Source organism: Heterocephalus glaber, unplaced genomic scaffold, assembly GCF_053883595.1.
Source record: "Heterocephalus glaber isolate CG9 unplaced genomic scaffold, H.glaber_assembly_v1.0 deba00001532, whole genome shotgun sequence".
Lineage (NCBI taxonomy): Eukaryota > Metazoa > Chordata > Mammalia > Rodentia > Bathyergidae > Heterocephalus > Heterocephalus glaber.
In genome coordinates, this window is record NW_028258330.1 from 1411991 (window position 1) to 1438948 (window position 26958).

Consider the following 26958-nt stretch of genomic DNA (forward strand, 5'->3'; position numbering starts at 1 on the left):
AGACCAAGGAAGAGAGCGGCACTCAGAGAATTGAAGGAAAGGCAGGTTTATTCTCTAGCAGGCCCAGCAGAAGTCACCTTCCAGTCTGAGGGTCTAAGCTCCATTTCTAAGTTTGTTTTCATTTTTATCTTGTTCTTCAGGTAGGGCAGGGGAGCAAGCAAAATTTTACAGAAGCAGAACTTAGCAAAAAGTAGGGAGGTGGTGGCAAATGTTGCTTTTACAGTTTATCTTTAAAACACAGGGAGGAACAGGCAGCTGTTGTTTCAGCAGTTCATCTTTTTGGGCACAGTGACCTTGGTGGGTGTAGCAGGAGGGGCAAGCCTTAGACTGTCAGCCTTGAGACCATGTGTCTCTGTCAAGCTCTGAAACGGATAGTCTCTGCTTTGTTCTGTCTTTTTGGACTCAGGTGAGGGTGAGTGGAACGGAACCCTCAGGCACAGAGGAGATATGGGAGCTCAGGTGGTTCTGGAGGGGCCTTGCACTGGCACAGCAGAGAGCAGTACCCCTTAAACATGCACTCCAAAGGACAAAGCCAGCTGCAGCTTCGTTAACTATTTGCAGAAAAAAGACTGGGCCTTCACTGTGCAGGTTGGCAGGGGAGGATGGGCTGTGGTTTAAGGTGGGTGGAGGCAACATGTAATGTCTGATCCCATGAGTTCCAAATGCGGCTTCTACCAGAACTTCCTCGGGCTGGGAGACAACAGACTTGCTGTCAGGTTGGGATAGTTTCCTTATTAAACCTACACCTGGGACAAGGCAGCCTAAAAATAGATAAGAGAAAACAAAAACAAAAAGGATGAAAGTTTAGAGATAAGGATCTTTCCTTCCAGATGAAAAGGTTCTGAGAAGTATGCTAAATTAGTGGATAGCTCCTCCCTACCTTTGGACTGGACTCTGAAAAACATTAATACAAAATAACCAATTTGATTGAACTCAGTTTCTTTGTCTCCCCATCCATGTAGGAGGAGGGCAAAGAACACAATCTGGACTTCCATTTCGAATCCCCTCCTGGATATTCAAACTCTAGGAGCTCTTCTTCTGTTTCCAATGTATACTCTCCTAACTTCTTCCTTTTGGCTCTCGATTTCATTCTTGGACTGTATGAGACTACAAGCTCGGTTTGCACAGAATTAACTGTTTCCGGTGATGATGGGAACTTGCTAGGTCTGGTCACTGCCCAGTTGCAGCAGGGTGGGGTGGGTGGGTCTGCACTCAGGGGATGCCCCCTCCGTGTAAGCCCTGTGTGCTGCTGGTGACTGGTGGCCTCCACTCCTCACCCCAGGTCTCCACACCCTTTGCTCCTGTGTCAGCTCTGCCTACATGAGGTAGCCTCTGGCTCGGTATGTGTTGACCTGATCTCTACCATGTGACTTGACTGGACCAACACAGAGGGTATTATTAAATGCTTACATTAGAAGAGTTCAAGTCAATAATTTAAGCTTTCAATTTAAGATAAATTTTTAAAGACAAAGCCAAAATAAGCAGGAAGAAGGAAGCCACAAAAAGTAAATTGGAAACTGAATAACAGTAGAGAAAAAAAAATCAGTGAAACAAGCTTGTTCTTGAAAAGTCAATCCGGCTGAGCATAGTGGCACCCACCCATAAACCCAGCACTCAGGAGGCTGAGGCAGGAGGATTGCCACAAATTTGAAGCCAGCCTGAACTAGTCCTGTCTCAAAAAACAAACAAAAAAGTCAGTAAAATTGGAAAATCCATAAGACAAATATTACTAATATCAGGAAGGGGCACAATCATTAAAGTTAATGGGCTATCATGAATAACTTCACATGCATGAATTGCACAATGCAGATAATTCATTCAGCCCTCTGAAGGCATTGTGTCTGTGGTGGCCAAGGGTCTGCAGGATGAGAATCCAAGGGAAGTGCTGGATTTTCTACTCCAGCAAAGTCCCAGAGGGCTCTGCTCTAATACCAGCAGCATCATGAGCTTAGTGGCACACACCTGCAGTCCCAGCTACTCAGGAGGTTGAGGCAGGAGGATCTCTTGAGCCCAGGAATTGGAGACTTGTCTGTGCAACATGGAGACCCTGTCTCAAAGAAAGCCAAACCAAACCCTAATACAAACAACAGCCTTAACATGTAGTGGGGTGGCACCGGGCAGGTATCTGGCTGTCCTATCTCAGCAGTGATGGAGACAGCTCAGTGTCTCTGTCACCTCTGCCCCACCCCCTGCCTTGTCAGGGCCTCCTCCTGCACATCAGCCCACCCTCCCTCTGCTCTCCCTGCCCAACCTGCTCCACTAGCTTCGCCTCACTAGACTAAGCCAGAGAACCCACAGAACTTGCTGTGGCATGCAGAGGGATGGGAATTGGGAGTGAGGGGGCAGCAGATGTTGAGAGTGCAGCACACCTTCCCTTCTCATTCTCTTGCACTTTGGGGCTTGTGAGTTGGGCCACAGTAGACAGGGTGGGCGTTTACCACCACTCTTCAGCCAGTGAAATCTTTAAACTTGATTTAGGATAATTTCATTAAAGGCGAATCTAGGTGAAGACTTTTTTATTCTTGCTTCTGCAACTCTTAACTGTTAATTTTATAAAGCAGATTTGTGAACTGGGCTCCCTTCCTTCAGTCTGTTAGGCTGCAGGCCGTCCGCAGCATTATGCTCCAGGATGTAGGCTACTGGGATGTAGGCAGGGAGTGGAGAAAGGGAAGAAAACCCCTACATTTAGAATCTCATTCCCACCTTCCTGGAAACCTTTACCTGAAGGTCCTGAAACCTTGGGAAGGATGGAGGTGGGCAGGATCCTGGGGTCAGATTGGTGTTCCTTCTGGGTCCCCAAGCCTCGCCTGTCCTGCTTTCCCCAGGACCCCTCCCACACCTGCTGGTGTCCTCCCCAAGCAAGCTGTGATCTCTGCCCCAGGACAGGCAGCAAGGGACAGGATGGCAAGGGTAGTGGATTTCACCTGAGGGATGCTTTGCTCAAAGCCACTGGGTGCTTAGTCCAGTCTATCCAGGGCTGCAGGAGGGTCCCATATGTGAGCTTGGCTGGGATCCTAGTCCATTCTGCCTTCCTAGGTGTGGGACCATAGAGGGCGAGGCGAGGGTCACTGCTGCCCTGCCCTATGGAGGGCTGATGGGGAAGACAGATGGCCAGTAGCCCACTCCTGTTCCAGACTGGGACATGCCCATCGAACATAGTGGGCAGCTCGTTGTGTAAGGGGCCTGCTGTCCAAAGCGTCTCCAGCCTCTATGACCCAAGCTGCAGGGGTTCATATGCAGCTCTGGGCTCCCTGGAGGCAGGGCCCCTATCCAGCATGTCCCTCCACATGACTGCTGCGCTGGGCACAACCCCTTACCCTGTAGCCCTCCCCTGTCTCCAGTGGGCTGTATCCATTTGGGGCTCCAGCATCTCCGACAACCCTCTCGGTGGCTTGAGCCTTCCCATCTCCTGGGTCTCACCAATGTCTCAGCTGAACTGCTTGTCTTGGCTTGTTAGGCACAAGCTGTGCAACTTGTCTGACCACTCCTCACATGTGCCTTCAAGGCTGTAGTCATGCACGGCTTAATGACAGGGGTGTGTTGTGGAAAGTGTCCTCAGCCACTGTGTGAACATCAAGCAGTGGGGGCTACACACACTCAGAGCAGCCCAAACATGGGGGAGTGTAATCCTCCCACCGTGTCTGTGTTGGTCTGCACTGGTCACATCAGTTACCTTGTTTCCGAGCAGAGCCAGCTCTGATTCCCCTGGTGCCACGGCAGAGCCACTATACAATAAACCAGTCAATCTTGTGGCAAGTGCTTTCCTCTTAACATCAGTGCTGCATTCATGATGTGTACCCCATGAGGATAGCTTGTGACAGAGTTCACTCTCTTAGAAAGCATTCTTGGGGGATGTGAACTGGGGCTGTGTTGGTGGCTCCCAGTCACCAGGGACCCAGGCTCCTAGCACAAGATGACTCCACCTCTAGGGGTGTCCTGAGATGGAGCTGCCAGAATTCACTAACACGGCAAACTAGCTGCAGGCTGAACTGAAGTCACCTTGCAAGAGATCCCTTGTCCCTCTAAGCACTGGGCTTCAGGACTTGGTGCTGAGAAGGGAGGAGGTGCTAAGGAAGATCCTGCTGTCTGTGCCACTACTCACCAGGAGTTCCTTCCCTCCAGTACGTTCCCATTCCAGTGTCTGCAACCCTGTCCCAAGCCCAGCAGACTCTTACCACATGAGATGTCACTCACTGGTCAAGGTGTGACAGGCACTTCTCCAGGATTTTATGCAATCAGGGTTGGCCTGGGAGCTCCCTGAAGCAGCAGTCTCTTTCTCAGTTTAAGGCATCTGCTCTTGTAAAAGCAATTACTAGCTAACTCTGTAGTTCATCTGCTCTCATCATTCAACTCTGAGTTCAGATGCAAAGGGGGTGCCCAGCCACCTGCTCAATGATTCCCAGGTAAAGGAAAGTGATCCATGGATCAAGACAGCCAACCCTGCCCTAGGACTCTGGTGTACCAGGCTGGGGTGCTGCACAGGGTTCTAGTGTGCAGCGGGCTGTGATCCCCAGCTCCAGGTTACCGGAGTGCACACAGTGCTGGGGGGTAAGGACCCATGCCCCTGCAGGTGCCTCCGCCCTTTAACCCTCCTCCGGCTCAAGATCTAGTAGAGCACTTCAAGCACAGGGAGAGAAGCAACTTGTTAATTGACTTTTTATTTTCCAAATTTCCAGAATCAGATCTCTACTAGGCAAATAGAAAAATAGAAAACTTTTACTACTTTTAAAAGGCAACTATAATAAACAAGAGTATACTCAGGAAAGGGGTGCCTGGGATGAAAACAAACGTAGGGAGTTCGGCCTCAGCACAGTGTGATCTGTGGCATCGTGGCAACAACAGAAAACAGTGTCCCCACGTCCCTAGAGCTGAGACAGGGCTCTCCACAGAGCTGGGCCTGCAGCACAGGCCTTTCTCACCCCACTAGCTAGCCCAGTCTTGGAACCGGAAACAGTCACTTGCGATTTTCCACACCGTGTTGTTGGGAGAGGCCTGGGCAGTGAGGATGAAATTCTGGTTGAAGTCCCGCTGTTTGTTGCCCTCAAACTTCACTGACCCACAGATGACAACAAGGACCGTGGTCTGGCTCGGGGTGGCCTCATCATGGACGGGCTGGCAGTCAACCACATTGATCTGGAACTCACTGGAGGGCAGCATTTCAAAGAACTCACTCAAAGACTCCTGTCCGGAAACAGCGTTTCCATTCCACACCAAGGTGGCCGTGCCCATGTAGAGGCGGGACAGCAGGCGCCGGCGCTTATCCATGGTGGTGTAGTAGACGTTGACAAACTCCTCAGCTGCTCTGCAGGCCTGGTCCACGTAGGTCTTGAAGTCCACAGATGCCATTTCGGGGTGTGAGGAAGGAGACCTCTCTTGGGGCGTCGTCTCTGACCTGGGGAGCCAGGGTCTGTGGAGCAGAAAGGGCGGTAACTTGTGTGAACACTAACATTCCACCTGCCCTGACAGTGCATCTTACTGTGGCAAATGGCTGTGCAGCTGCAACACCCCATTTCCTTAAAAAAACAAAAAATCAAAACCCAAAGCACCAAGAAATATTGACATCTGGGCTTTCCATAATGGGTGAAACTGTTATGTTCTTTTTTCATGGTTAAAATATTTGAGTAACGTTTTCATTTCAAAGCGCCCTCCATTCAGACTGTAGCCTTAATATTAGAAAGTCTCAGTTTGCTCACTGAGGGCTGGGGAAATCAGCTTGTTGTTTTTGAGAGCGAGTGTTGCTCAGGCCGACCTTAAACTCACCATGTAACCCAGGCTGGATTTCCCATTTTTTCCGTTTCAGACGGGGGTCTCACTATGTAGTGCAGACTGCCCTTGAACTCCCGAGATCCTCCTGCCTCACCCTCCCAACGGCTGGGATTACAGATGTGCACCTGGCATAAGAGCGGGGAACTCTTAAGGCAAAAGGATGTGAGGGAGCAGGTCCTAGAAACGAGCAATCAAGAGCCAAGCTAAGACGTCGGTCCCTGCTCTCCAGCTCTGAACTGTTATTTGCTAGGTGCTCTACACTGCTGGCACCACACTGGGACAAGGGCCGTGCTGCCGCCTGAGAGGGGAAACTCACACATGCCTCCCTCAGCGCTGCCAGAGAGCAAGTCGGGAAAATTCTGCCAAGACTATGACGTTTTTCATCTGCTTCCGCGCCCCTGTACTTCCAGAATTAAGACCGCAAGAACACAGCTCCCCGGCGCTCGTCCCGCCACGCCCCCTCCCTGTCCGGTCCTGGTACCTGTTACCAATCCCGGTCCCCTTCTCAGCCAGGGTCTCCCCGGTCCCGCCCCCCCACCGTGCAGCCCCGCCCCAGCATCCCGACCACGCCCCCTACTGAGCACCCCGCCCCCGTCCCCCGCACGACTCGCTCAGGGCGGGGACGCGGTCCAGCTCCGTCAAGGAGACGCGGGTGGGACTGAAACAAAGCAAGAGGCCAGGCAACAGACCCCTCCTGCCCTTGGCATAGCGGGTCGCCGCACTGAATGCACCTCCCCCTGGGGGGCGGGAAGCGCCTCGCTCGGAAGCTGGCGCCACGCGTGGGAGACCGGCCTCCTCGACTCCACTGCCCCTACCTGTGTCGCGCCTGCCTGTCTCGCGAGGCCGCCCCGAAGATCGCCTGCCAGGCGCCGCTCTTCTCCGCCTCTTGCTTCGGTCGGGTGCCGACCGGCCGCCTCTTCCCCGCCGTTTCCTCCAGAGGCTCCGCCCGGCTCGCCGGTTTGGGGCGGAGAACGCGCCCGCACGCTCCGCGGTTCCCGCGCGCGACCCGCCCCTCCTAGTCCCGCCCCTTCGTGATGGACAGCCAGCTCAGCCAGTGGGAGGGCGCGTCGTAGGGCTGTGGCTTCTAGAGAGGCGCCTTCTAGAGAGGCGCCTTCCAGAGGACGCATCTTCCCAGAAGACCCCGGCAAATCCGAAGTCGAGTTTTTATTGGTTGAGTCGATTAGGTGGGATTTCTGATTGGATTAGGCCCGGGATCAGATCCCATCCCCGGAAGTGGGAGTGGTTCTGCTCTCAGTCTGGGTCTCGAGCAGCTGTGTGGTAGGACTGTGGAACGGGTAGCGGCCGCCAGCTAAGTCCTTTACACTCTCCGTGCCCTCCGCGCCCTCGGCTCTCCTGGGCCCAGGCGTTCTGTTGAGGTTTCCGGGGTCTCCACCGAGCCATACCCTCTGCGCTCACCTTCACGGCGTAAGCCACGTGGAGCTGACGTCCTGAGGGCGTCGGGCGGTGGACCAGGCGGTCCTAGGAGAGATAGGCTGGGGGCCGCTGCCCCGAGCCCAGCTACACCGCCTGGCGGTTGCGGTTCTTCTACTGTCAGCCGCGCTAGGGCACATCTGGAACCAAAGCTGCATTTCACTGAGTGTTAAGAGCAGCAGGGCCGGAGATTTAGCTCGGTGGTTCCGTCGCCTGCCTCTCAAGCGCAAGGTCCCGAGTTCGATACACGGTGCCAAAAAAGAACAGCAGGCTCCACAGACAGAACCATTCACTGCTGGGACCTGGAAAATGTAAAGTGTACATGAAAAACAAAACAAAAGCCTGTTTACAAAATCCCCAGCTTCATCTGCAGGTCGAAGCCGAACAGTTTAACCTGTCCCCTCTGGGCGTCCCGGGGCTCCCACCCCCTACCCGCCTTAGACCTCGGTGGTTGGGACGTTTTGGGGACGAGGGGGAAGGGCTATTCAGTATAGCCCACCTGGTTCTGGCAGGAAGGCGACAGCCTGTGTTAAGACACAGAGCTCGGTGGGCCGGGGATTTAGCTCAGTGGTTTCGCCGCCTGCTGCGCAAGCACAAGGACCCAAGTTCAATCCGGGGTACCAAAAAAAAAAAACAGAGCTCGAGGCGGGGATGGGCGTCTTGGCAGTAGTAGTCACCAGAATGTCTTTACTGTATGTATAATCGCCCCGGATAGTGCTGAGAGTTCACTTTACAGCATCTATACGCTGCCCAGGGATGGACATGGAACCGGAGCCGACCCACTTCCAGGCCTGGTAGGCTGGTGTAGAGCTGCTCCCCTTCCTTCTGGTGTCCTATCCCCTCTTCATTCCTGAGAACTCTGGGACGGATCGCTATTCCTGATTTTATGGATGAAGAAGTGAAGAGACAGAAATTAAACAGCCAGCCTGGAGTTACAGAGGCCTTTCAAGCCTAGAAGTGTAGGTTGGGGGAACTTTATCCAGCACTCAAGACTTGTGAGAACACAAGCCTCTACCCTGCGAGGCCCGAGCCAGGGCTGGGATAGGAGGACAGGAACCTTCAGGGTTCTGTCTCCAGCATCTGAGATGTGCCAGGCCAGTAGCAGCAGTAAATGCTGCTTGCACACAGAGGCCTGTTCTCTTCCCATTCCAGCAAAGAAGAGCCCTCCCAACAGCCACCCTCTTTCTTAGAAGCAACCCTGGTTTCTACTTCCTCTGAGTTTGAGTCTTGGGTTTGGAGAGGTGTTGGGTTGAAGCAGGACTTAAAGGTTGCTAACAGAGTCTTGTAACATGCTGGTTACTCAGGAATCCACCTGCCTTTAAGGCTGACCCCGCCCCTCCATACTGACAAGGTAAATAGTTACATTTCTGTAAATGAAGTTTTATACCCCTGAGGAGCTGTATGCTCTCAAAAGGTACAGATAAAATTGACAGCTATATTCTATAAACAAAGTTTATGACACCGTCCTCATATGATTCCTAAGATGTTGTCTTCTTAAAAGGCTAAATTACTAAACTGTCTGGCAAACTCACTTGCTATGTCACCAGAAAGACCAAACCCATGCACCCCTACCCCATGTTTAAAAACGAATTTTTCTTTGATTCAATGCTCTTCCTTTGGACAGGACTCTGTTAAGCCAGTGTTCACCTTAAATAAATCCTCCTGATTCCCATTGGTCTCTCCTGTCTCTTGGAATTCTGCAATAGGGTGAATTTCCTGGCAGGACCTAAGAGCAACAGCTGCTTCTGAACTGGGGCCCCAACAGTCCAGAGAACATGGATGAGCCCAACTTGGTGAGTATCTGAGTTCGCTCTTGCTTACAGAGTGGTGGGCAACATACTGTCTGCAATGCCACCTGTCATCACCCCTCCTGTGCTAGGCTACTGTTTTGCCAGGGCACTAATTAAAACAGCAGAAACAAGATCCAAAGCAAGAAAGATGACTGGGAGAAGTTGTGTGTGCTCTGCTCCAACTGGTCCTTACCAGGGCTCTCTGCCCCTCTCTACTGAGTGGTGACCTTATACACAGTTTCAGCACCTGGTGAGGCCCACTACAGGATGGGATGAGGTACCCGTGGCTATAAGGGACCAACTACTGGCAAGGTGGTCCCTGAGCCCAGCTGGGGGCTGTGGGAAGTCCAGTTAGGAACACTCAGCCTGGAGAAGGTGCTTGCTAGGAGATTCCAGGAAAGGAGCCTTTTCTCTCTCCTTTCTGGACCTGGGATGTGTGGATGGTACTGCTGCAGCTACTTGCCACCCACAGGGGCCCCCCACAATGAGGAGGCAGACAGGAAAGGTGAGACAAGGTCAAGCCCTTGGTAACTCTTGGGAACCAAGTCAGCCCTCATAGTCTCAAGAGCCAGTGTCGCAAGATGGACATAACCTTGGTTACCTGCAGCTCAGCTAGTGTAGCTGGAGCATTTGCAAGGCGACTGGCCAGTGAACTGAACTTCTGCCTCCTCTGTAGAGGGGGCAGTGATAGTATCTGTTTCCTAGGGCTGATGAGGATGGAGGAAACAGCTCACAGGAAGGGCTGAGCTCAGGAGCACTGGGGAAAGTTACGAAGGCAGAATTGAGCTTGACATTTTGAACAACAGCAGCCTCCTCATTTGGCAGCAATCCTTCTAACAACTGGCTTTTAAACTTGGGATGAGTGAACTGACAAATTGGTAGGATTTGTCATCAAATCACAGGGCACCTTCTGAAGATGAGCCTGGCTTAAGCAGCTGTGGCCGACTGGTGCAGTTTGCAGCAAGGCCATTGGGGAGGAAAGCGCATCTGGTAACAAGCTCCACCCAAGTCCCTGGCAGCTCCAAAGATGCCTGACTTAAGGATCTTTAAGTGTGTAAACACTAAGCTGAGCCTCTCCCCCAAGTTGTGTGGTTCTCCAGGGCAGGATCGAGATGGCGTTTGTTTGCAGCTGCGTGTCTTGGAGCCAGTCAATCTGCGGGACCAGCTGAGCAGTTGTGCCTCTGGTGTACAGGTGTGGAGCCCGCCTCTTGCTCTGTCTCTGCTTTAGTAGGACCATGTGAGTGACTGTAGGCCAGGGTAAGCCCGGGCAGCATTCCTCTGAGCTCAGTTGTGGCTCCACTTTTGGGAAGACCCCCAGGGGCCATGGAAGAAGCACACCCAGGGGCTAGATAGTGTGTTGTGAAATCCGAGCTCTGCCTTGTCTCCTGGCTTACTGCAGTGGGAAGTGGGGTGTGGGCTCTCAATGTCAGGTGGTGGCGCAGGGACAAGGCACCATTTGGAGCGTTTGTCCAGTCTGCGACAGCACCCTTGTCAGAGAATCTAGGAATTGCTGCTGATGGGGCTCAGGTGGTCTCTTGCCAGCTCAGCCACCAGCCTTCCAGAGTTGTGGGTGGGTCAGATACAGCTGCAGAGCCTTTGTATGGGGTCAGAAAGGAATGTGGATATTTATCAATATTTCCAAGTAACAAAACAATTCTGACCGATTTAAGCTGAAAGGTGTTTATGGGAAGACTGTGGGTGCTTGTAGAGCCAACAGCAGGCATTGGCAAGGCAGCTCCAGGGGTGTGGGAGCAAGAACTGGGCAACAGGTGCTTCAGGGGCTGGGGTGGGTGGACTGATGGAACTGTGAGCAGATCCCAGCACATGGGCACTCATGCATATATACCACTCACTCATGCACATTCGTGCATGCCCACACAGGGAACACGCATGCTGTCATACACATGTGCACCCACACACACCACTTGGCGCACACAAAGGAACATGCATGCTCTCATAGCTGTACACAGCTCATACATGCATCCACATACACACATGTGCACACGTGCATACCACTTACACTCAGGCACATGCATACCACATGCTCACACAAATATCCCCACATATGGGAATGTGCATGCTCTCACACACACACATGCACACTCATACGCATGCACACACATGGAGTGTGACTGCCTTAATTCCCAGTGGTTTCTTTTTCCTTATTGTGGTAGATCAGATTTACCAAAACGGATAACAAAACCTTTCCAGTCTCACACCCTCCTCCAAAATCTCACCCAATGAGGAGGCCATGTTGGGTCCTCCCATGGGCCAGGTAGGCCTGTGTGAGAGGCGAGTATAGAGGAAATGGCACTGGATGGTAGCTGCAGCTGGCCATGATGGGAGATGTAGCCTCAGTCCTGCTCTCAGTAGGCCTGTGCCTGGAGCTGAGCTTTGAGGAAGTGCTACTGCCTGGTGCCCTGCTGTATGACTGAGCTGCCTTGGAAGTGGACCAGCTGGGTGGCCCACACTGTTATGGCCTGAAGAGCACAGCCCAGAGAGTTGTTGAGTTTCACAGGCACATTTTCCCCAGTGACAGCCACAGCTCCCCTGCTGTGGTCCCCAAGGCTGCAGGAGAAGCTTGGTGCCAATGATGCCCCATTCCTAACATATGTCCCTGTGAACTGGGTTTGCCACTTGCTGGTAAATGGTCCCTCAGGACTTCTGGGGGTCTGCCACAACATGGAACTCACTGCTGTCCTGCGGCTGCCCCCCAAGTCCCTACTGTGGGTTATCAATTTGGGAGGAGAAATGGTTGATTTTGGCTGTGGTTTTAGACCAGGACTGTTCAGCACTGTTGTGGTTGGGCCTGTTGCCACCCAGTGCCTCAGCAGGAATGTGTGGCAGGGGAGGCTGCTCACCCTCATGGTGGCCAGGAAGCAAGGGGAGTGAGGAGGAGCCAGCGTCTCAGTGTTCCCTCAAGGACCCCGCTCCCAAAGGGTCTTCGACTCCCTGAAGTACCATGGGCTGGAGACCAAGCCTTCTGAACATGGGCCTTGGGGACATTACAGAGCCAGGCTGCAGCTCTACATGAGCACAGGTCAGGGACATAAAGGACATAAACCAGGCCAGGGCATCAAGTGGGCAGGGCCGGAAGGACCCATTTCCCAGGAAGGGAAGCATGGGTGCGGGAACTGGATGCTCCTGCCAAGTCCAGTTGCCCACAGCACTCTCCTTCCCCTCTTCATGTGTGTGTCTCCTGGTATCAAATGTCACACCATTGTCTTGTGGCTAGGAGCCTCCTTTGTCTGACGATGCCAATGTTTGCCTTGTTGGTGTCCTGCTGACCTTGCTCTCCAGGACGGTCTCGCTTCCCTACTCCTAAGTAGGTTCCTGAGTTTTTGTGTCTGAGACACCTGGTGAATGTCTTAGTTTGGATTCTCCCGGAAGCAGACCTGGAGCAAAGATTCCACTCATCATTGGTTTGGCTGTCTAGGAGAGTAGGGAATGGAGATGGAAAGGTCAGATTCTTCGGGCAGCCACTGCTGTGGGTGCCGGAAGCCCAGTCAGGCTATGGAACTCAGCAGAGAACAGCCTAGGACATGGGCTGAAGGGGGGGAAGTGGGCCACTGGGCGCCCACACCCCACTCCTGAGGGCATCGTTGCCTGGGGACTTCTGGCTCATCTGGCAGGAGGGGTGGACACACTTTCCTTCAGCATCCGAAGATAGCTGGAGCCCAGTGACATGGGAAACCCCAGGTCTGCTTGGCACTGGTGGGTCACAGGAGGAACTCTAAGCAGCTGGCAGGTGGGCCTGGGATGGCCCAGCACCTTAGTGTCCTGCAGAGGCAGCCCCAAGGTCACACTGAACATGGTCTTTGAGATGGCCCTTTCATCTGACACCCGGCCACACTGGCCAAACACAGGACTCGGTGGGGAGGGACTGTGTGACCTGTTAGCCAGGTGCTCGGTGCTGGGACGATGGAGGGAAAGTGAGATGTCGTGGCGTCTTGGCCCTCAGGGAGTGGCCCTGGGGTGAGCTCAGGACAGATGTACATGTGAGGGAGCTGCACGTGTGAATCAAAGCCCAGTGAGCTGTTACACACACCTGGGCTGGCAAGGGTCGAATGGTGGGAAATAAGTGTTGGTGAGGGGATGGGGAAGGGAAGGTGATGCATCCATTGTGGAAAATGGCCTACAATCCCACTGTGAGACAGTCACCAGTGACCTGCTGTCCTCCTGATGGGTGTGTGTCTCAGCGAGTGCTTGTACATGAATGTTCACTGTGGCCCAGAGTTGGAGATGGTCCAGATGTCCATCATGGTGAATGGATAAACAGTGTGGTTTTTCCATTCAATGGAGTTTAATTCAGCCATAAAGAATGAACGAATGCATGAGTAAATGAGGTCCTGACCCATGCTGCAATGTGGATGACCCTTGGAAGCAGGCGAAGTGAAAGAACCCAGAGAGACACAAAGGCCACCTGGCATATGAGTGCATGTATAGGAAGCACTGGGGTCAGTGACCCATAGATGGGTGTGACGGGTGTCCTCCAGGGGAGGGGGAAAGGGCAAGCAGAAGAGCAGCTGTGCTTAGAGGATGGAGGTGCTTTGGAGCTAGACAGAGGTGGGACAGCACTGTGAAGACACTACATGCCACTGTGTTAGTTACTTTATCGTCACTGGGACACAATACCTGACACCCACAAGTTAAGGAAGGAGACGTTTCAGTCCATAGTTGGCTGGTTCAAAGGCTGGAAGGCACGGCAGAGGGGCCTGGTGGAGGACAGTGGCTCAGGCATGGCGGCCAGGAAGCAGAGAGAGAAGGGAGGAGCTGGGGAGAGAGATGCACCTTTCCATCTCACACAGGAGTGACTGCCTCTTCCAATCAGACAACACCTCCTAACAAGTCAGTGGCAGCTCCCACGATCCAGTCACCTTCGTGCACCCCATCTTTGAATGCATGAGGCTTTGGGGGGACATGTAGATATAAACTGTAATAGCCACTGAATTCACTTTGAAACAGCTCATTTTGTATTACATGACCCTCATCTCAATAAATCATTAAACAGAGGAAAGACAAAGTGCTTCCCTCAGTGCTCTGCTGTGTGGTCCCTGCTCCCAGGTCCTTCCTCCAGTTCTGGCAGCCTCCAAGGCCAGCTTGGTGGGTCAACTTCTCAGGCTCCTGGGTGTCTGTCTCTGTGTGCTGTTTGTGGCCTCATTGAGTCACTCACACCCTACAGCTGCCTGTGGCCTGGGGCTTGGCCCGGTTGTCTTTCTGGAGGCCTTGGAGCAATCCATGTGTGGAGCAGAGAGAACGTAGGACCTTGAACCAACTGGGCCTGCAAGGGCTTGTGAGAACTGTCTCACCCTCCTGTGTGCCCACTCCCTGAGGCTGCACATGGGTAGATGGGTGAGGTCTGAGCAGTGGGTGCAGCTCTGGGCTGGGCCAGGCAGCCCCAAGCCTCCTGTCTTCTGTCCTGTCCTGTCTGGGAACTGGCTCTTCTAAACCTCGCTGCAACGTGCTGTCTCAGGGATGTGCACAGGGCCTAGCACGATAGTCCCGAGATAGAGACTTGATAGCCAAGGTGCCGACTCTTCAAGGGACCAGGAACTTCAGCCTGCCAGAGACCCCACAGGGGTGTTAGCTGGGGAGAGTTGGGGCTCCTTGCTCAGAGGCTTAGGCAGGGTGCCCAGTGCAGCTCCACTGCAATCATGGGAGAGATTCCCATGGGAAGGAGGACCAATGTTGGAGGTGGGAACTTCAGACAGGCAGGAAGGAGCTGGCACCGTCACCTGGCAGCTGGGCTCAGTCCTGGGGAGCTGAGATGGTGTGGGGCATGCTCAGAGGTGCTGCCTGGGTGCAAAGCTCTGTGTTTAGAACCAGCTCCCATCTGCCCTTGGCAAAGGTGCCTGCCAGGTGAGCCTGCAGCTGGAGCAGAGCAGTTCTCAGATTCGAGCCCACCAGATCCTCCGCACGAGGTACCTGATGCAGTACTGGTACAGATGTGGTTTGGGTTACCTCGGGCCTCAGAGTCCCTGAAGCGGCGGGTACACACCTGCCTGACAGGTCCAGGAACCCACTCAGAAGACCGCTGCTCTGGACCAGAGAGGGAAACTCCCAGGCACAGGTGCTCCCGGCTTATTTGATAAAAGGAAGATTTATTTTACACCCTGTGGCAGCACCAGCTTCACTGCTGGTTGTGGGTTTCCCATTTTGAAGCTGTTCGGATCGGGCCTGCTGGTCCATTCCGAGTTGCTGTTCAGAGTACTGGCCACATGAGAGTGCTCTTGCCTTTGCAAAGAGGCACTTGTTCCTTTTAGGACTTGGCTTTAGAACCCAGATATCCAAGGATTTTTTTTGTCTTTAAAAAAAATTACATCTTTATTTTTTAAAAAACATTTTTATTAGTACGTGTTTGCCATACATAATGATCACATTCATCATGGCAAATTTGTAGTAGCTGTACATAACATACCTTAATTCTTTTTTTCCAGTTCTTCCTTCTCTTCAATCCTTCTTCCCCTCCCCAATTAGAAAAGCCCTGTTTCCATTTTCCCCCTTCAATTCTCTCTCTTTTTAAATCCCTTTCCCCTCCTCCTGCCTTGTTCTCTTTCCCATTTGAACAAATTCTTCCTACTTTTCAATATCTATCCTCCGTTTTGTTCCTTACTTACCCTTTGGGTTTCTCACACAAGAGAAAAAATGCGGTATTTAAACTTGTGTATCTGATTTATTTTACTTAAGATTATGGTCTTGAGATGCATCCATTTACATACAAATAACTCAAGTTTATCCTTCTTTATGGCACAGTAGTACTCTGCTGTATATAAACACATTTTCTTTATTCATTCATCTGTTTATGGGCCTATGAGCCGTTTCCAAGATTTAGCTATTACAAACTGTTCTGCTATAAACATGGGTGTGCATAGATTACTGTGATATGATGACTTTTAACTCTTTTGGGAAGATTCCTAGAAGGGAAACAGCTGAGTCGAATGGAATGGGGCTTTCTGTTCATCCTTTCTCTCAGAGGAGGCTTTGCCAGCCTTTTGAGTTTGCCTCTTTGCCTTTCCAAAGAGCAGAGCTTGCACTGCTTGGTGCTATTTGCCATCTCTGGAGACTGCCTCGGAACACTGCTTGGTTGGCATTTTGAGCAAACAGCTGGTGTGCAGAACTCCGTCCCAGGCGTGGTTTGGAGGCGGTGGTGGAAGAGCATTCAGAGGGGCTGGCATGAGGAGTGGACAGGCTCTGGGTGCTGGCTTTTGTCCCCTGGATGGTCAGCACTTGTCAGCTGGCACCCACCGACTGTGGGCAGTCACAGAGGCCCCTGGGCACTGTCCTCGAGACAGCATTTCCCTCTTCTCCCTGTTTCCAGCCGAAGGCTCCTGGAGGGCTCAGAACAGCGAGGAGTCCCATCCTCTGGGGGCCACAGGGACACCTTGAGGAGAGCTAGCTGTGCCTCAGCTTGAGAAGTTGGCTGACTGTCTCATAAGCCAGCTGTCCTTGTCACAGAGGCCTTGAAGTTGTATGAGGTTGATATATCCAGCATTGAATCACACTCGTTACTTAGAATTTAGAGGGAGCCAGTGTTTGTGTTGGGACCTGGGCTGGAAGAGAAGCAAGTGTAGGAACAGGGGCATCTGATGCCCCTTAGAAACCTTTCTATACTCTGATAAGTGGACCATGAGCTAGAATTTTGGCTTGAATTCTAAATGAAATTAAAGACAGCCTGTGCTTCTGCTCAGGGTGGAGGACAGAAACCTTACTGGAAAGAGGACCTACACCCTAGCCGGCTGCTGACAGCTACCATCTCTACCCTGTGAAGCCAGATCCCTTAGGTGAGTGAGAACCATGAGTCTACCCTGTTTCCATCCTTTGGGCTTACGTCCTCCCCCAGAGCGCATGTACATACACACACACACATACACACACACACACACACACCTCTGCCTCACCTTAGTGGGGCCTGGGACTCCTTGGAACATGGAACTGGGCGGAGCTGGGCTCAGTGGGACACCCTCACCCCTTCACGAAACCTGGCTGTGATGGTTACACAGTTGTGCAGCTCTATCTTGCACAGACCCTGTCTTCATGGGGGGAAAGTGGACATGGGGCTCTGAGAACAGCGTGAGATGAATCTGAGCCAGTGTTTGGGCTCTCTTGAGCGCAGCTGCCCAGGAGTGTGGAACTCAGGGTTATACAAATCTGTAAGTTCCAAGGCGGGGGTGAGGGGTGGGGGGTAGGTAGGGGTGGCTTTAGAAGGAGTGGGGAAGCTTCTGTAGACAGAGGACTAACTGGGGAGCACGAATGCAGTGTGGGGAGCTGTGTGGGACTCCGTGCAGGATGGCAAGTGCAGGAGCCTGTGATTGCACGCAGAAGGCAAAGCCATGGGAACGGCTGGCCTGGTTGGCTTCGTTTCGGTCCCTTGGTACAGCAAGAGGTCTGAGTTAGAGGAGGTCTTACTGCAGGCAGCCCCATACTCAGAGCACAAGTTGTTCTAGGATCTTTGTGTTGTTCACATCAGCCAGTGGGTGAGCTGTTTGCTCTTCCCAGTCTCTTCATGTCTGTCAAATGTTAGAACTCACTATACTCCTGCAGGAGGCAGAATGGAGGACAAGCAACCTGGAGAAATAGAGCAGTTTTCAGGGCTACATTTAGCTCAGGAAGTGTGAAGGGTGCCTGTGAGCCACAGCCCACACAGTTACTGGGGATGCTTGGGGCAAACCTGTGGGTGGCTAGTGGAGGATGACCAGAAGGAGCAATCCGGGATATTTTGAGATTGAGGGTAGAGGGCTACAGCTGCAGTTCCAGAAAAGAGCAGTGGTCAGGATCTTTTCCACACTCCAAGAACCGAGGCCTGCAGCCTCTGCAAGCTGGGAGGAAGCATCATTGGAGTCAAAGAGAGGGAGCAGCCTGGTGGGACCACCCAGGTCTCCAGGTCTCCCTGGCCAGACGCGCTGTCGCCTCCCACCTCAGATTCTGCAGCCTTGGTGATTAACCATCGAGAGCTGCTCCAAAGCCTCTCTCTGCAGGCCCATCAGCTGGAGATTTCCTTAAGTGACTGCAAAGAAAGCAGCACTGAGTGGCTCATGGGCATAGAGCACCTTGAGGGCACACTTGGCCCCCAACCCCACATCAGAGGCTGGAGGGTGGTGTGTGGCAGGCCAGTCCCAGGCCAAGGCTCAGGAAGTCGCATTGCTAGTCGTGCTGTTATTCAGCCAGGGATTGGTGGGAAGCAGCAGAAGACTCCGGCTCCAGGAGGGGAGGACAAATGAAATGGGAGGCTGAATTATTCATCATTATTTACCTCTCTGGAGCAGGCTGGAAAGGCTTATTTAGCAGAGGAATGAAGACAAGAAAAATGGAACCCAGCTGGCACTGGAGAGGCAAAGACAAATGACAGCTGGGGTCTGAATTATTTATTTGTCTTTATTCATATATTTGGTTGTTCTTTATGGATCATAGATCTTATAGTTGAATCCATGTTAGATGGATCTGAAAAATATAGCAAAAATATGAAGTGGAACCCACGGGGTGTAAAATTCATGAATTCAAGAGAAAGTGCTGATTACCAGAGTGGGTATAATGAATACTTTTTAGAAAATTAACTGATTAATTTATTTATTTTGAGACAGGGTCTCAATCTGTAATTCAGACTGATCTTGAACTCACTATGCAGCTCAGGCTGGTCTTGAACTCATGGCAATCCTCCTGCCTCAACTTCCAGTGTACTGGGATTACAGGTGTGTGCCACCATGCCCGGCTAGTAGTTAATATTTTTAATGAAAACCCTGCAGGATTTGTTAGGGGATGGTGGAGCCACAGCTTGTGTGATTGTCTGTCAACTGCCACCACCTTGTTTGCAGATGGGACTTGGGAGGGAGGGTAGCTCCGAAATACAGCCCCAGCTCTGTGACGCTTTGGTTATTTCTCAGGGAGAGGAAGTCAGGTACACGAAGAGCTCTGCTGTTCTTCGGCCCCATTGTGGAGCCCCCAGCAGGCTGCAACTGGGCCTTCACCACCTGAAATAAGCACCTGCACCTTCCTACTGTGTACCTGCCTGGCTCCGGACAGAACGGGATGCCTGGATGGGAACCAGTGCAGGTGGTTGGCCCAGGGGGATGGTGCGGATGTTGACGAGGAAGGATTTTTTCTCCTGGGGCCTGGTGTTTCTTCAGAAATTAGTGATTTTCTGCCAAGTAAAGGTTTGTGCAGATGTCAACAAAATCTCACAATTACCCAGAGATGAAGCTAGAGGTCTGGACATTTCTGTGGCGAAACGAAGAGGCTGAATCTTTCGGTTTTAGGGTTTCTGGTGGAAAGCAATGGGATTCACTAGGATTCTGTAGTGATGGCTTTGAATGAAGCTGTTGGAGAGGAAAACGAGACGATGGTCCCAGAGAGGGTCCTGGGGAGACTGCGTTGGTCAGAAGTGGCACCAGGGGGCACTGGAGAAATAGGAAGGAGGAGAGGAGGTTGGCCTGTTTCCATTAATCCCTCCAGTATCTTCTGGTCAGTCAGGCCCAGAACAGCAGCCTTGGCCCCTCTGCCTCCTTCCTGTCCCCAGACTCCGCCATGGTTCTCCTGTAGGATTTTTCGGTAAACTTTGCTTAAGGAAAAACAAAGAAACCCATGCAAACCATTGCACCAGACCTCAGAGAAGCCATGTTGCTCCAGAGGACGATGCTGACAGTGGGGACTCTTGCCCCAGCCACCAAGCCCTCAGGCCACCCACATCTCTGCTTAAACCTCCTGGCCCTTTCCAGAGCTGCCGACTGTGCCATCTCAGTTCTAGCCCAGGTGGACGGGGCCTCTGGAAACACCCAGGGCCACATCCCATGTATGTGTGAGCCTTTGTCACCCTGCCCACCCCGCCCTTCCTGTGTCGGGCCCAGGTATCCAAGCATCTTCCATTCTTCTGCTGGAATGTGTGTGGCCCCTAGCAACCTGCACTCCAAAGAACGCAGGGCCTCTCTCTTCCACTGCCGGCCCCCCTGGATATGGGCGTCACCCTCCTAGGGCATCTGTACCTGCTTATGATGCTGTCAGTATCTGATGTCATGGAAGTGACCATCATGTTGCCCCCTCCAGGGACACCTGGCATGGGGAGATGCATGGAGCTGGGTGATCACTTGTGGTTGTGTCCTGGGCTGGGCCCCGGGGCCTGCATCCAGACTTACTGGACATGGACTGCATCTTTGGGGGCCACAGCCCTCCCTGGAGTATCATCTCCTCATCTTCATTGTGCATGTGTATACACTCATATACTTATTTATACACTACGGTATGTGTACACACGTGTGGTTGTAGTATGTGCAGATGTATATGGTGTATAAGCCTGCATGCTTATGGGTGTGTATACACAGGTGTATGTGCTCACATGGGTGTGTACACACATATAGAGATGCTATAGTATGTGCACATATATATGTGCTTGTTTGTGTGCATAAAGATTAAAGACAAAACCACCTCTGTTTAAGTGTACAAAGTCATGGTGCAGGCCATGGAGACCCCCTTTTCCCTCCATTTTCAGGATTTTAAGATGACAATAGTGGTATCAGCCAGACTGGGCCCTTGTAGGTGCCTGGAAGAGTGGGCCTGTGTTTCTCCTTCCTAGTCCTGTGTGTGGTACGGACACTGGGCCCAGGGCCCAGGTCCCCGGGTCCCTGGCCCACTGTCTCAGGATGCAGCTCCTGGCCAGAACTCAGTGCCTCACTCCGCCTCTCCTCACAGAGCTTGGGTGGCCATGATTGCAGATTCTGTGCTCTATAGAGACCGGCTGCTGTGGCTTAGATAGGGTGTGTGTTTAAGGCCTAAGCATTCTATGTGACTTAGGTGTCATTTTACATCAGGTACACGAGAGTCAGTTGGGACCAAGACTGGGCTCTTGCTGTGGAGATGTGTCTGAGAAAGTGTCCACACCTCTGTGAGCACAGAGAGCTGTGAGCACAGTGAGCTGGGAGATTTGTTTTCTCTGAGCTGGTGGAACCCAGTGCCTCAGGTGTGCCAGGCCAGGACTTTCCCGCTGAGCAACATCCCCAGTTCTGGAAGAGAGTTTTAATCCAGACAAATATAGTTGGCACAGCTTCTCTCAAAGTAAAAATACAACAGGACACCTATGTCCTCCAAGCTGCCCTGGGTGCTGGTTGGCATTGGAGATGATGCTCTGGAAGAACCCTGCGGCTGTTGTGGGGAGAGCAGGAGCCAGCCTTGAAAACCCAGAGTTTGCACTGGTCATGGGGACACTTGCACATGCGTGTTTGCTCACATGAGCATGTCTCCTGAGAGCACTGTGCACATGTGCGCTTCATGGACAAGGCTGGCTGTGCATTGTGACTCCCAGCAGCCCAGTGACTCCCAGTGGCCCGCCCATGCCCTTCGTGTCCACCGCCCTCCTTGAGTTCTGCATCACACTGAGACACACACGTCCCTCTCGAGGCATAGTTGGTAGTTTTCACTGCAGTTTGTCACTGTTACTTCTCCCCAGCATGAGCTTCTAGAGCCACCTGGTTGCCAGGGAGGAAGACACCATTTCCCTGAGTCTGGCTGGCCTCTGGACACTGTCACCGGTGGGTGCTCTAGTGCCAAGTGAGCTCACTGATGTCTGCAGCCCAGCATCTGGATCCTTCCTACACATCAAGGGTCTACCCCTTCCTGCCTGCGGCCTAGGAACCTGGGCTCTGGGTGGGGCCTGGTGACCAGTGCCCATGGGACAGTGAATGGCTGACCTCAGCACCTTGGTTCTGAGCTCTGTCCTTGCTTCCAAGATTCACATCCCTAGGACAAAGCACCCTTCCCTCTGTGCCATCACCACCTGGAGTCACCACACCCAGTGCCTGCCTGGGCAGGGACCACTGGGCTCTCACCCTGGGAATTATCAGAGGGCTCCATGCAGGGAGCTGGATGCCATGCAGCCCTAGCGCCATGTGGACCCCACCCAGGGGCTACTTTTTCCTGAGGAAAACCTAACTTTGGTGCAGACCCGCCAGGCTTCAGGGAGTGCCTGGAAAGAGCCCAGTGTGCTCTGGCCACAGTCTCCTGCCTGCTGTTGTGCCCAGTTTGGCAGGGAGATGCTGTGAGCTCCAGGCCACTGGGCTCCTGTGCCCTCAGCCCTCATCCCCAGCCCTGGCCAGCACTCTGAGCTTTCTGGTGCTTTCTCTGCTCCAGTGAAGTCAAAGCCACAGAGGTCTGGAACAACAGCTATGGGAGCAGAGGTGCTGAGGTCACCTGGGCCTGTCCTCACCTTCCCTTCACTACACAGGGTGAGTGGCCACTCAAACTTGCAGCTTTTCCATTTCATCCCCTGGCTCCCAAATGCCTCCTTTTCCACCATGAGAATCCCTCTGGGCTGGGGATTTTCTTGTTGAAAAAGCACTTGGCATCAAGGCTGAGGGCTCTGAGTCTGCTAGTCCTAAGGCTTCTGACCCAGGGCCAAGGATGGCGGGGGGGGGGGGGGGACTAGGGGGTCATGGAAATTGCCATGGTATCCTCTGGGCACAGCACTTAGGTCCCAAAATTTTTAGAGGCCTTTGAAAGCACTTCCAAAGACCACAGTGTCAATCAGCATATGAAGAGGGGCCCACTTTCCTTGGCTATCAGGGATGCCAATTAAAATCCCAATGAATGACCCTGCATGCCACTGAGACAGTTGGGTTGAAAGGGACCAGTCATGGCAGGCATGGAGAGGATCCCACTTGGCAAACCTTTAGTGGTTTCTAAGCAAGGTGAGCACATACCTACTCTAAATCGGTGATAGGTAGCTGTTGAGTCAATTTGAATAAGAAATGCCCAGCTAAATTGGATCAGTTTAGTTCTGGGTGTGGCTGAGAGGATTTACTGAAGACAGAAGATCCATCCTGGGTGTGGCACTAACCAATAGGCTTGTCACCTGAATGAAATAAAAGGGAAACAAAGAAGGAAGGCTCACTTCTGTTTCTTTCGAGGAGCTCCAGTCTACACCTTCACCTTGGACCTTGTCTCCAGGCTTACACTGCAGACTCCAGCTTTCAGCACTGACCCTTCACCCTTCCTTTGCAGACCTTCTGCCTCCTGATACGGACTCACACAAGACACTACAGTGAGCTCCAGGCCTTCGACTGGATCCTTCAGATCTCCAGCACAGAGACAGCCCTTTTGCACTTTTACACACCTGACACTGCAGGCAGCCACTGTAAGCCAATCTTGTAAATTCTCAGCTATTTGTATATCTTGCATTAAATCTATTTCTCTAGTATGCACTCATACAAGGACCAAACAATTTAGCTAAGAAAAATGAAAACACGCCCACAAAGGAGTTATACGTAAACGTTCATAGCAGATTCATTCCTCACAGCCCCAGACTGGGAACAGCTCACAGTCATGGAGTAGGGCATGGATGAAGAAAGGTGGGCTCTCTCCGTGAGCCACAGTTGTGTTTTCTGAGGTTCCAGTGACCTGCAGTCAACTGTGGCTGGAAATCCCAGAAGCTAACAGGCCATGAGTTTTAAGCTGTGCACCCTTCTGAGGGATGCCAGCTCTTCAGCCCCTGGATGAAATCCTTTTGAGCCACCAGCTTTTGTCTCCTGCAGGAACAGCAAATGCTCAGCATGACAAGGTGGGCCTGTGGCGTCTGCCACTATTAGGGGTGTCTGCTCCTCTTCTCCTTCGACTGCCTTGGTCTGGTGGATTCTTCATTTTTCTGCAAAGTCCCCTCTGAGGTCCCCTGTCATTGGATCAGCCAACACTGGATTCAGGCATCTCAAACAGAAACCAAAATGTAAATGGCACTGTGGGTAAAGAGGGTGCTGGATGTCAGCTCAAGTGGGTGCTGTTCTACCTGGCTATAGGGTTGGAGGCTTCAGGAAGACCTGTTGTCATGGGTGCATGGTCGTGGACAGGGCACCAGCAGGGACTCTTCCCACCTGTTGCCTGGAGGTGCCTTGCTTAGTCTTCCAATCCTCTCTCTGTGCTTTGGAAGTGAGGTCCACGGAGGAGAAATGTGGCAGAGATATAGCAGAGGACAGTGACAAGCACTTCTGTCCTGGGACTCAGGAGACAGGAAAGGGGGGGGGGCTGCCGAACACCTTTGCATTTCCATAGCGACTGGGGCTGGACAGCTGGTTTCCTTGCTGAACAATGGTGTGCCCTGGGGGTTAGCAAGCCACGCTGACTCTTGCCAAGGACTTCTTGGAAACTAGGTGACCTCTCATTCACTGAGGTCTTGTGTCACTGGCGCTCCCTTCCCAGCCCAAATGACATTCTGGGGAGGGACACTGCAGTGCAGGCTCCCTTCCCTCTCCTCCTCACCTCCTCTGAGCCCCTAGTGACACTCCCTGGATGCACCAGGACCCAGCATTTAAAGTAGCAAGTGCCTCAGCTTGTGTGCTTGAGGCACTACCTTATGGGAGGCAGGGACATGGTCCATCTCTCACAGAGGTCCACGCTGGCCAATGCTAGGGCTTTCCCTGTGGAGAGGCCTTGGAAAGGCTCCTTCGCATTTCACTCTTTGTGCAAAACTTGACCTAGAATCTCACGGAACTGGAAGTAGGATTCTGCAGTGAAATACGTCTGTGACATCCAAGAGGGACAGGTACAGGGTGCAGGCTGGGTGTCTTCCCTTTGCACGTGTCAGAGAGGGGCTCTAGTCCCAGAGGTGTCCAGAGGCCAGCAGGGACTTGAGGGCAGAAGGAGTCTTGTTGCTAGGTCTTATATCTAACATATTTCCCAGGATCCCCAGTGATCAGAGGTGGGCTTTGGGAAGGGGATCAGTTCAAGAGGCCACTAAGTTCCCCCTGGGGTGAGGGGTGTTAATCCTTTGGTGAGTTGATGCCGTGATGGCCAAGATGGGAGGTGACAGAAACAGGAGGTGGGGCCCAAGTGGGGGGAGTAGATCATAGGGGTGACCTTGGGAACCACACAGTTGTCCAGGGCCAGTCTACATAATTTTGGGGAGAAATCATTTCATAATTAAAGTATGACTATAACTGTCTTCTTGCCCGAGGGGCAGGTGTGGCATGGGGAAACATAACTTGGTTTTGCCTCCGGTCACAAGTTGACACTCAAGGGCAAGATTACATCAGTTGAAGACATCTTGGTTCTTTGAGAACTGAGTGGTAATACAAAAAAAGAGAAAGGTTTTACCTCGGGGAAGGACAGATTCTTCTTTAGCCTGCTCTCTTGTGCCACCTACTATTGTAAGAATGCTCTCCTTACTGCCCTCATCAACATAAGATCCTCATCAACAAAGGATTACTACCACCCCCTAAGTCACCTGATACTCCCTCCAATTATTGTGTGCACCCAATAAATAGTGTCCAGCTCGGAGTGTCTTTGTCTTTGCCCACTCTGAGGCACTGACCTCCCAGTCCCCCATGTATTATGAAATTACACAAGTCTCTGTTCTTTGTTTCTTTAGCCCTCACTGTCCCCTTTTCTAGGCAGATGGGAGGATTGATTGCCCTCTGATTACAGTAAACCTCCAAGGTACTTGGTCCCAGTGCTATGGAGCCGACCAGCACATCTGCCCAGTGGAGTCCACGGGGTCTCGGGCTGCCCAGTAGGAGGAGAGTGCTTGTGGCTGAGTAGCAGGCATGTGGGAGGCTGACTTTCTCTGCACAGAGCCCCTGACCTTGGCCGGAGAGGGCACAAAGGGACAGGGGCATTCCTGAGGCTGGAGTGGGCGAGGGGCCAGTGGGGAAAGCTCGGGTGGGAGTAACCCCCACAAGAGCCCTTTCTTCAGGGATAGGACTTTGATGCAGTTTAAAGGTCACTTTGGCATCCTCTTAATGAATGCAGATTAATTCCTTTCTCTTTACTTAACATCCTGATCCTTGTTATCAAGTACTTTTAACATTTGCTAAGATCAATTGAGTTTCTAAACTTTTTAAGGAAGTAATGAGGACTTCAAAGGGGTCTCCAGAGACGGATGTAGTGCAATATTCTCTTTTCTCCCTCTGCACCAACACTTCAACAGAGCTTGGCTCCTGCAGTGCAGAGGGTGCTGTTTGAAGTCCTCGATGGGCTGACCTCATCCGCTCTGCTGTCATTTCAAAAATGCTGCAGGTCAGGCTCAGAGCTGTGGCATCTGAAGAAGTTCCAGGCTGCTCTTGTCCCTGGGTGCTGTCTCAGCCAGGGGCCCCGAGCTTTGCTGGTCTGCCCTGAACATGGACAGTGGGGTGGCCCTGGACTGGGCTACTGGACTGAGCCCCTGCTGTAGAGACAAAGGCTGAGGCTGGGCCCTCCAAGAGGGGCGAAAAGAGGGGCATGAGGGCTCCCACTTTGGGGTCACAGTGGAGAAGCACCCAATTTGAGGATCTTTGTAAGGCTTTATTTGGGGAACCTAGTCTTCCGAGGTGCAACAGACCTCGAAAGTGCTCCGATAATCCGTGATCAGACTCTCCTTCCTGGGGGTGTGCTTTGCCTATGGCTCATCCCCACTAAGCTCGTGCTGGAATTTGATTCCCAATGTAATGGTGTTAAGGGGTGATGGGACTTTTAAGAGCTAATGAGGTTGTGTGTGTAGCTCCGCTTGGGAGGGAATCCTTGTACTTCTCAGGAGACTGGGCTGGGTCTCCCGGGTTAGGTACCCGAAGGTTGGTGTTATAGACCAGGGCTGCCCTGGTATTGAGCTTCTGTGAGGATCCGCCTGTGTGATGCCAGCCCTCAAGGTGATTTAACACCAGGTCTTCACCAGAGGGGAGCAGACACTGAGCTATGTCCTTGGGCCTCCAGAACTGGGAACCAAACAACCCCCTTCTCTTCATAAAGTAGCAAGTGCTGGGTATTCAGGCAACTCAGTGACTGTCACACATGGAGTGCAGCTGTTACAAGGGCTCCATGCCATCTCTTCTCCTTTCCTTCCTGGGCACAGGGAAACCTGCACTGCCCTTGGGTGAACAAGGTGGCTATGGGGAGCCATGGAGAGGCAGCGAGACCCTGTGTGACCCTCCCTGCCACTTTCCCAGCCACAGCAGTCACAGAGGATACCTCATGTGGAGACAGCAGAGCCACCAAACACTGCCCGAGGGCTGCCGGTCACTGCAAGGACAAG

General features: G+C 52.5%; 1 protein-coding gene and 1 long non-coding RNA gene across 6 annotated transcripts in view; one reads left to right on the forward strand and one right to left on the reverse strand.

Annotated features, from left to right (window-relative positions):
• Window positions 1-4642: 4642 nt before the first annotated feature.
• Nxt1 (nuclear transport factor 2 like export factor 1) lies at window positions 4643-6735 on the reverse strand. Of its 4 annotated transcripts, none has more exons than XM_004840909.4 (2): window positions 6582-6735; window positions 4643-5407 (listed from the first exon to the last, which is right to left on the reverse strand). In XM_004840909.4, the coding sequence occupies exon 2, from the start codon at window positions 5344-5346 to the stop codon at window positions 4924-4926; it is 423 nt and encodes a 140-aa protein (XP_004840966.1). In that variant the 5' UTR covers window positions 5347-5407; window positions 6582-6735; the 3' UTR covers window positions 4643-4923. The 4 variants fall into 4 exon arrangements, with proteins under 4 accessions (XP_004840966.1, XP_004840967.1, XP_021110787.1 ...); XM_004840910.4 differs by lacking the exon at window positions 6582-6735 and adding an exon at window positions 6248-6302; XM_021255128.2 differs by lacking the exon at window positions 6582-6735 and adding an exon at window positions 6083-6259.
• Window positions 6736-6772: 37 nt separating this feature from the next.
• LOC101701443 (uncharacterized) overlaps window positions 6773-26958 on the forward strand; it is a 43406-nt gene continuing 23220 nt past the window's right edge. The window contains exons 1-4 of one of the 2 annotated variants that reach the window (XR_015441939.1): window positions 6773-8156; window positions 8904-8990; window positions 16676-16768; window positions 22968-23100. This is a non-coding gene — a long non-coding RNA (uncharacterized LOC101701443). Of the gene's footprint in view, window positions 8157-8903; window positions 8991-16675; window positions 16769-22967; window positions 23164-26958 lie in introns of those variants that run through there. The other variant, XR_205068.4, reaches the window with a different exon arrangement.

Bases quoted from the DNA above. Each gene is read 5' to 3' on its own strand.
- Nxt1 (XM_004840909.4), bottom strand. From the start codon at position 5,346: ATGGCATCTGTGGACTTCAAGACCTACGTGGACCAGGCCTGCAGAGCA.